Genomic DNA, 8,998 nt, shown 5'->3' with positions numbered 1-8,998 from the left:
AAATCCTAGAAATATGGATGAAAGTATAATATAAACAAAACTGTAACAAGGTGGTCTGACCATGGTGAGCAGAGAGAAAAACTAACAACCGTTTATTAAAAAACAAATGAATTAAAAGCTAATTAAATCATATCCCTTCAGAGCAAAGCACCACTTGGAATAGAGGTGATAGCAGCTCTACGTCTTTCCACAAGGGGGCGATATAATTTCCCGGGGCGGTAGTTTCAGCAGCAGCAGAGGAAGTGAAGCAGCATCGTAAACATGGCTGACAGTGGGCAGACAGGTGAGTCCGGGAGTGTGTGACAGCTGGATTTTATCGCTGTTTCCAGGTATTATGATAACTTTGCTGTGGGCACAGCGACAAAATATCTTGCACTCATAATTCGTGTCTTGTGGTCTTTGGAGTTGGCTCGTGGCAAAGTTATTTTCCTTATGCTAGTGCTGCTAACGTTAGCATTACAAGCAAGTTAACGGTACCAGTGCGCTAGACATAGTAGTTTAACGGCAGACATCGCGATGTTATTGCATCATCTTTTCGAGTAGTTTTTTAAATTAACAGAACAACTAAAAATGCCTGTTTTACAGTGACTGTGCTGTTAAGATGATGTTAGCCAACCAATTCTGTGACCTGTGTCGTTAGCATGATGCAAACCTAGCATGTTCAGTGCCATACAGCCAGCTAACAGCCTCACCAAACCTGAAGGTCTGATGCTAAATAACGGGCTGGTCCTTTCGTTACTGCCATTACAGAAATGTGCGATGAAACTGATGTAATCATATAATCATTCATCGTTTGTGTTACAGGTGGACCTGGCCAGAAAGATGACATTCAACGAGCAAAGGTTAGTATGTTGTTGAATTTTGTTACAGTCTCGTATAAGGCGACGTATTTGGCTTAATTGTAATGTTTTATTTGACCCCCTTCTTTACACATTTGCTTAACAGAGTGAAGGCAAAGAGCTGACCAAAGAGGAGAAGCAACGGCTGAGGAAAGAGAAGAAACAGCATAAGAAAAGCAAAGAGAAAAAAGATGACAAGGCTTCACAGGAAAGCGAGAAAGAGAAGAAGCCTGTCACTTCAGCCTCCCAGCCCCCAACACAACCCATGACACAGAAAGGTGCTTATTATATGGACAGCACTTATATCTTATATAGTTGTTGTGATTGGATGCATGGAAATATGTAACATAAGGCACATTTGTATTAATATCTCACTCAGCAGATTGCTGTGCAGTGAGCATCATTGCTAGCAACTGACAGTGGATCACATCTGTGGTTTTTGTCAAAGAAACTATGTTTGAACTATGTTCCATTACTGTAATCTTTACCCTGACCCCTCTGTCTGCTGTGTCTCCTTCAGCTCCTTCAGCAGTGCCTGTTCCGGTTCCTGTGCCTGCCTCAGAAACTCTGCCAGCTAAGACTAAAGCAGAGTTGAAAGCTGAGAGGAGAGCTCGGCAAGAGGCTGAAAGGGCCTCCAAGCCGGGCAAGAAGGGGGAGGTGGGACAGCAGGCCGCCACGGGCAAACCTAAAGCACCGCCTAGTGAGCTGCAGCCAGGTACTGTAGTGGCCTGGAGGTCAGCATACAGACAATCTGAAGTTATATGTTATATACCGTGGAGAAAGTCACAGCTTTTTTTGTGTTTTCAGTGGTGAAGAGGCTCCCAGAACATGTCCAGGTGGACAACCCAGAGGTTCTGAAGAAACTGGCAAAGAAATTGGAAAGACAACAGGTTAGCTACTTTATGTGTCGTCTCTAAAAAACCTTGAATCATGAAAGCATGCTTTGTCTGATTCAGGACAGCTTGCCTTGACATAGTGGTCATACACTGCCAGTTGGATTTTGTGAACACACTGCGTTAGCATTTTGGGTTAAATCATGAGCACAATAACTGTAAATTCATTGTAAACAACTTGAAATCATCCAGTTTATTATAAAATGAAATGAATCAAGGCATGTTGATGACTCTTATCAAATGACTAAAACTAATAAGGAATTGTCTGGATCTCGGTTGTTTTTATAAGGCACCTGTTGCAAATAACAATGTGTTCCAATATATGTACATGTTACTCATATTCTAATGTTAGGATATTTACAACAAGGATAGCACCTCACATAACCTTGAGTCATAACTGCATGTGATTGTATGTAACATTTCTTTCAGGCACCAGGGTACAATGCTGCTACAGAGGTCGAGGTCTGACTTTCTTAAATGTGTGCCATTGACATTTTGTCTTGTTTTGTTTTGTTTGCTAACCTGTAATTGTTATCGCACTCGAACACCTCATTAATTGATTGTTAGGGATTCAAACTTACTGTATGGTCCATGGAGACAGAGGTGGTCCGTTGGCAGGATGTGTTTGTTTGAGAAGTTGGAAACTTGTTTATTGTTTCTTTTTGTTCTTTGTGTTTACCTACTGGGCTGTTTGCTGTGCAGGTTTATGGTTGCACTCCCTACTGCTCTGTTTGTGATTGGAGAGCATTTACAATAAAATCATACATGGTAAAAGTTAGGTTTTCTTTGTTGCCATAGTTAAACATGAACAAGTCTCTGTGAATTGTATTTGAGAGTAGCCTTTCTTTAGTGATATTGGAATTGGACTCTACAGTAACCTTTAGTTTCTCCTAGTGGTCCACATTGAATTAACTTACAGACTTAGCCATTTATTGAATTATACAGAGGCTATGGTGTGACTGTGTGTGTTCTCAGTTTTACCCTCTGAATTACTGGGTATTGATTGATGGCCGTGGACTCTAATCTGCTCTATTTCAGATCCCGCTCCGGTTAGACTACGGCCACAAAGTCAGCCTGTTTTCTCATCTCCACCAGTACAGTCGCAAAGCTCCTCTAACACAGCAACTTGGGTAATCAGACAATATACCATGTAGCACTGTAGGGCATTTGTGTTGTCTGAGAAGAGTTTTATTTATGTAGTGCCAATAGTTTGTCTTAATCTCTTAAAGCTACCTTAAATCTCACTGACTGTTATTGACTGTTTGTCTGTTGCAGCATTCCCTCCACAGTGATTCATCCTGCTATTGTTCGACTGGGTCTCCAGTATTCACAGGGCATTGTGGCAGGATCCAACGCTCGCTCTGTCGCCCTGCTGCATGCCTTCAAACTGGTACAGAGCACAGAATATTTAGAGTGTTCTACCATCCCATTGTCTTTCCTCTCCAGTATTTAAATCAACACAGCAACAAAAATTCATGAGCCCTGAGGACTTTCCTTATTAAATAACTAAACACAATGTATTTTACTCCTTAGGTAATAAGGGACTATACTACACCTCCAAATGAGGAGCTTTCTAGAGACTTGGTCAACAAACTGAAACCTTATATCAGGTACAGAACAATGTTCCAATTTTAGTCATGTGTCATCACTAGTTTAGCTTTACTGAGTCCTCATCAGTGTTGTATAAGTTTAACTGACACTTCATACATTTAATAAATAAACTATTTGTCAGTTCACATAATATGATTCCTTTTGTCTTATTTTTCTTGCAGTTTTTTGAACCAGTGTCGCCCTCTGTCAGCCAGCATGGGTAACGCAATCAAGTACATCAAGAAAGAGATCTCCAATATTTCTAGTCAATGCAAAGAAGAAGAGGTTATTGTCATTCTTGTTTTTCTTATGCATCACTCGACGTGTTGTCGCTAACACTAGTACCATAGACTTAATATGACCTCATGCATTCTCTCTTTCTCTGTTTAGGCAAAGAGCAAACTGCTGAACTGTATCGACTGCTACATTGATGAGAGGATCAACCTTGCTGCTAAAGCTATTGCCAAGTACTCTATAGAAAAGATCAGTGATGGAGATGTCATCCTAGTGTATGGATGGTAAGCCACTTAAGCTGACATGCAAGGATAAATTCATGTTTCATAACTCTGGTTGTGTTTAGTTCCAGCTGTAGAATCTGCAGTTCCCTGTTACCAAGTGTTGCGTAATTGTTTGTCATGCAAAATAAATGCAACACTCATGTATCCAGACCTAAAACCCTATTTTTAAACACTTTCTCTTCCCTTTTTCTTGTCTCGCCCCTAAAACTCCCACTTGCCTTCCACATTTTCCTCTAACCTCTAACATTTTCTTTCCACCTCTCATTTTCATCTCCCTTTGCTCAGCTCGTCATTGGTCAACCACATCCTGTGCGAGGCCTTTGAGAAGAGCAGGAAGTTTCGTGTGATCGTGGTGGATAGCAGGCCTCGGCTGGAGGGCCGGGAGGCCCTGCGGCGCCTGGTCCAGAGAGGCATCAGCTGCACCTACGTCCTTATCTCGGCTGTTTCCTACATCCTCCCAGAGGTAATAACAAAACATTAGAGCTTTAGTGGCAAGGCATTGATATTTACCCAAGGAGTAGCCAAAGTTTCTCTTTTAAGTGCATTAAATGTCTTTACTCTGTTTTTTTTGTGTAGATATTTCATAATAATGCCTTGAACTTGGACCTTGTAGGTATCGAAGGTGTTCCTGGGTGCTCACGCTCTGCTAGCCAACGGTTACGTCATGTCTCGCGTGGGGACGTCACAGATAGCTCTGGTGGCCAAAGCCTTTAATGTGCCTGTGCTGGTGTGTTGCGAGACCTACAAGTTTTGTGAGAGGGTGCAGACAGATTCCTTCGTGTCCAATGAACTGGGTATGGGGAAAAAATAGCCAGTGGCTTGTTGAATTTGTTACATTAATATAAGTATCTGTTTCTTTAAGGTGACTTAATTTAAATTCCCTCCAAACATTAGATAAAGATGTCAGAATTTATCTTCATCTGTCCTTTCCAGATGACCCCGACGACCTCATTGTGACCCGTAAAGGGAAGACCCAGCTAGAGCACTGGCAGGACGTGCCCTCACTCGGCCTACTTAACCTGGTGTATGACGTGACACCGCCTGATTTCGTGGACCTAGTCATCACAGACCTGGGAATGATCCCGTGCACCTCGGTCCCTGTGGTTCTGCGAGTCAAAAATGTGGACCAGTGAAGGACCTCCTGCTGCCAGCAGCCTGAGCCTTGAGGCTGTTTCTCTGTGTTTTGATGGGGGAGTTTGTGTGCTCGAATGCTTGCACACAACACAAAATATCGTGCTTTTAGCATGCAATAAATATATATCTGAAATGGCATAAGCTTTTTAAACGGAGTCCATGTGTTTTTATGGAAGGACTGAATAATTACAGAGGTCTGTCTCCCTGGGCTGATTGGGTGAGGATGGTAGTTCTTTTTTGATATAGGCAAGATGTTTTAATAGATCAGTGTTATGAACCGTGTCTTTACAACAGAACATTTAATTGCCAGTATTTAGAGCAGAACAATTCCACGGTGGTTCACAACACGCTTTCATTGTCAACCACAGCATGCAATTTTAAACTAGCCTGAAATGGTCCCCTAATTACAGCGGGAACTGCAGTATCTCAGAGGAATTTTACAACTCACATAAATTCTTCAGACTAGTTTTTAATGACCTGATCAATTGAACAGAAGAAGACTTAAACCAGGTAGTAAAACATTTTTTTGGCAGAGGAACTCAGATCGTTTATTTTTATGTCCAAAAAGTTAACATTATACTCGCATGCTTCAAATTTCATACAGGCACATTTTAGTCTAACAGTTTAAGTTGATAGTCATTCAGTTGTCAGGTCATTTTCTTTATTACTAAGACTGCTTATGACACTGTATGTCTTTGCCAGTTATGTGACATTTCCAGACATGAGTCCATAAAAGGTGTTCAAATGAACAAATGCTTGTATGTGCATAATGTCATGGTGGTAACTCAAGAAAAGCGATATGATTTTTTAGATTTTATTAGAACCCTGAATCTCATTGGGAAGGCGCATCAAAACTACATGCCCATCAACATTGAGACATCATCCAAGTTACCACATGTCACTGATGAACAAAGGACACACATGTTTAGCAGATTCCAGCGTGTAACTCCACAGCAGACACAGCATTTTGAGTTTTGTTTCATGTTAAAGTGGAAACATACAAGATGTAACAACAGGTGGCAACTAAATAACATACTGTAGTAGTTAAACTCCAAGTCTCATTTTTTTTTTATGTAACTTCAAATACAGAAAGACTTTACTGAAGCACAAAGCTCAGTTAAACTTGTGATTTTGTATAGTGAACTTGTTTTTTGCTCTGGGTAAAGTACATGTTCAACATGTACAGTAAACAGTTTGCCAAACTTTACAAATGTCCTCAAATATGCTTTAAGGTCATGCAGTTCCAACACATTCAGTACATGTTTGGCACAGTTAACAGCAAATAAATCTTCAGAATTTGCTTAAACACTACCTCTTCATTAATATCTTGTGTCAGTGAACTACATTTATAAATAGAATTAAAGTGTTAACAGTGGTATTATTGCTAGAAACATTAAAACAATTTAAAACCAGGAGCAACTTGTTCTTTAATTACACTGATAATGCAGTAAAAAAAATCCCTGGATAACATAGCTGCCCCACAGTGGTGTAAAATAAAATAAAACGTAATGTTTAAAAGAAGCCTGGATTCACCTCAGACTTCGTGTCAGCATTTTCCCTTTCAAAACAGTCAGTTTCAGCTCATCAGTACATCATTGCAGATAAAGCAGTCGCCTCAGAGTGACTTGGCCTTGCGTCTCTGGGTGACCCACAGCAGGAAAGAGATCACAACCATAGACACACCGAGAGGCCCAAACACCTGGAGAGCTGGGAACTCCCCCTATTGAGAATGAAAATGAATACATAACTTTAAATAATCAAAACATTCAAGTGCACCAGTATTACACTTAGTAATGAAGTACATAATAACGTGAATGATTCAGATTAAAGCTGCTTGCAGAACTGACCTCCCGAAGACACTTGTATCCGTGATAGTTGTCAGCACAGCTGCACTCAAAGAAGCCGGGGCCATAGGGGGCGCAGAGGGAGTTCTCCGGGCAGTTCATGGCTGAGGATTGTCAATAATTATGACAGGAACAGATGTCATGTATTACCAGAAGGCTACTGCAGTTTTAGAGTTTATGCGTCAACAATGGAAGATTATCAGATGGAAACTTACACAGCTGCCTGGTCTGGTTGCACATATCTTTCTGGCCTTCACAAAGACGTTTTCCTTCTTTGACCTCCACCTTTTCCCAAGAAGTGTTGCCTCCTGGACAAACCATGTCTGGTGGCAAAATCCTACCGACACACAAAAATAGAGTTACAAAAAAATAAAACTAACTTTATGCTCCTGAGCAGCCATCATAGCTTAAGTTTCATTTTTGTAACAGAGTACTTACATGTAATTTAACTCAGTAAATCCTTGAAATGTTGTGTCACTGATGTTGACAATTGGGTTGAGTGAGAGGTCTCTACAAAGCAAAAGTTTATAAAGTAAAAAACTTTTGGAAGGGCAAAGACAAATGATTCCATATACAGTAGATATTAATTATAAAAAACTGTTCATACATTCCTTATACTGGAAGTGCTCTAACTACGTACTTGTGTGGGATTAGTTTGCTTTAGCTCTATTTCTTTCTTTCTCTGAAGAGTAGTTAAAGGTTTTGATCCTTGCCAGTGGGAGAGATTTAAGTTTTTATTTGCTGCCAGGAAAGGGAATTTTCCAAAACTCCTGTTGCCTAAGAATGATCTTATCAACACTAACATCATTCTGAGGAATTTCCCAGCTGTGCAGCAGTCTATCATCTATCTATAACAGTTTATCATGGAGACCGGATCCATATAATCAGGTAGAATCAACATGTACAGTTGTGATAGCACAGGTCTTCTTCTTTGCCTTAAAAACAACCTCACAGTCACTAAGGCCGGTTATTCTGTTATTTTGTACATACATCATTAATGCAGTTGATGCTCCCTGAAGATCCTCCACGTGAGTTAGTGAACAATTGGACAGATCCAACCTGACACAAACGAAAAACCATGTTGAAACATTATCAAAACAAGCAAACTGAAGCTACACCTCCTAATGACCATACTGACAAAGATAAGCAAATATAAACAAGTAAAACAAGGAATATATAAAGATAATATTACAGGAAAAATGCATACATAAATACTGAAAGAAATCATTGCTAGAAATCAAGATAAAAACAACTTGTATTTTTTTTCACTTTTTTTCACTTTGTTTATTTACTTTTTTTACCTAGTAACTTATTTATTCATTTACTTATCTATTTATACTGGTGTTCTGTACACAATTTGTGACCTTATACTTTTACCACATCTTGTTATCCACAGGCCATTTATAACTTGGTGTAATAAAATGTGATCTCTATATTACGATAGACCATGAAGGCAACATTAAAATCCTACCCGATGATGTGTTCAGGGTCGCTTGTGTTGTCATTTTTCAAGCAGCAGCGCCCGTCTATCCGACCAGCCGATGAGGAGCAAAAGTAGCCCACTGGGGTGCCATTTAGGACTGTACCGCTACAGAGCTCACATACCTGTGATCACAAATCATTACGACGGGAAAAGAAGGTTATAAACAACAATATTCCCACTGTACACCCGACTAAACACGCTGTTTTTCAGTTATATGTGGATATGATGTGTCATTAAGTCATCCTGATAAGACTACAGTTGTTACATCGCCAAATCCAAGTCTTACCTGCAGCTCAGTCAGTTGATAACTTGCATAAAAACATAGATTAAAGATCAAAATGAGAACTACAGGTTTCAGCTGGCTGCACCCAGCTTTCATTTTCATCGACTGAAGTCATATGATCGTACTGTAGCGGACATGTGACAGGAAGCTGCTCCAACACTTTATCTAGAAGTCTAACTTAATCTTGCGCTGCATTTACGCATACATTCAATTTGGAGCATTTCATGTAATACTATCCGCTTGTGTAGCGAATAGAATAAACGACGTGAACACATACAGTAAGCATCTAACTTGTTTATTTATGTAGAAAATGTCATAATATTTCCAAATAATTAATTTTTTGCAGCTAATCAAACGCCTTTTGGTTAATTTAATTTTTGAATGCAAGGATTTTTTTTGTCTAAAATCTTAAAA

The 8,998-nt window shown here is 39.8% G+C and overlaps 2 protein-coding genes across 3 annotated transcripts; one reads left to right on the top strand and one right to left on the bottom strand.

Annotated features, from left to right (window-relative positions):
* Window positions 1–238: 238 nt before the first annotated feature.
* eif2b4 (eukaryotic translation initiation factor 2B, subunit 4 delta) lies at window positions 239–5,106 on the top strand. Of its 2 annotated transcripts, XM_070925847.1 has the most exons (14): window positions 241–283; window positions 805–842; window positions 946–1,117; window positions 1,360–1,554; window positions 1,647–1,729; window positions 2,162–2,194; window positions 2,771–2,862; window positions 3,008–3,122; window positions 3,266–3,342; window positions 3,505–3,607; window positions 3,713–3,840; window positions 4,126–4,303; window positions 4,454–4,634; window positions 4,774–5,106. In XM_070925847.1, the coding sequence occupies exons 1-14, from the start codon at window positions 262–264 to the stop codon at window positions 4,971–4,973; spliced, it is 1,617 nt and encodes a 538-aa protein (XP_070781948.1). In that variant the 5' UTR covers window positions 241–261; the 3' UTR covers window positions 4,974–5,106. The 2 variants fall into 2 exon arrangements, with proteins under 2 accessions (XP_070781947.1, XP_070781948.1); XM_070925846.1 differs by lacking the exon at window positions 2,162–2,194 and having other exon boundaries at window positions 239–283.
* Window positions 5,107–5,774: 668 nt separating this feature from the next.
* atraid (all-trans retinoic acid-induced differentiation factor) lies at window positions 5,775–8,680 on the bottom strand. Its single transcript, XM_070925859.1, has 7 exons — window positions 8,588–8,680; window positions 8,290–8,423; window positions 7,809–7,877; window positions 7,257–7,328; window positions 7,034–7,155; window positions 6,822–6,922; window positions 5,775–6,694 (listed from the first exon to the last, which is right to left on the bottom strand). Exons 1-7 carry the CDS (start codon window positions 8,678–8,680, stop codon window positions 6,590–6,592), a joined length of 696 nt encoding a protein of 231 aa, XP_070781960.1. The 3' UTR covers window positions 5,775–6,589.
* Window positions 8,681–8,998: the final 318 nt, after the last annotated feature.

This window comes from Enoplosus armatus, chromosome 19, assembly GCF_043641665.1.
Source record: "Enoplosus armatus isolate fEnoArm2 chromosome 19, fEnoArm2.hap1, whole genome shotgun sequence".
NCBI classification, from domain to species: Eukaryota; Metazoa; Chordata; class Actinopteri; order Centrarchiformes; family Enoplosidae; genus Enoplosus; species Enoplosus armatus.
This window is presented reverse-complemented; position numbering and strand designations above follow the sequence as displayed.

Excerpts from the sequence above, each read along its gene's own strand:
- eif2b4 (XM_070925847.1), top strand. The coding sequence starts at position 262 with ATGGCTGACAGTGGGCAGACAG. Across the intron at positions 1,118-1,359 it reads ACAACCCATGACACAGAAAG|CTCCTTCAGCAGTGCCTGTT; the intron begins GTGCTTATTATA and ends TGTCTCCTTCAG. Across the intron at positions 3,343-3,504 it reads AAACTGAAACCTTATATCAG|TTTTTTGAACCAGTGTCGCC; the intron begins GTACAGAACAAT and ends TTTTTCTTGCAG.
- atraid (XM_070925859.1), bottom strand. The coding sequence starts at position 8,680 with ATGAAAGCTGGGTGCAGCCAGCTGAAACCTGTAGTTCTCATTTTGATC. Across the intron at positions 7,878-8,289 it reads GACCCTGAACACATCATCGG|GTTGGATCTGTCCAATTGTT; the intron begins GTAGGATTTTAA and ends CGTTTGTGTCAG. Across the intron at positions 7,156-7,256 it reads TTTACTGAGTTAAATTACAT|GATTTTGCCACCAGACATGG; the intron begins GTAAGTACTCTG and ends GTGTGTCGGTAG.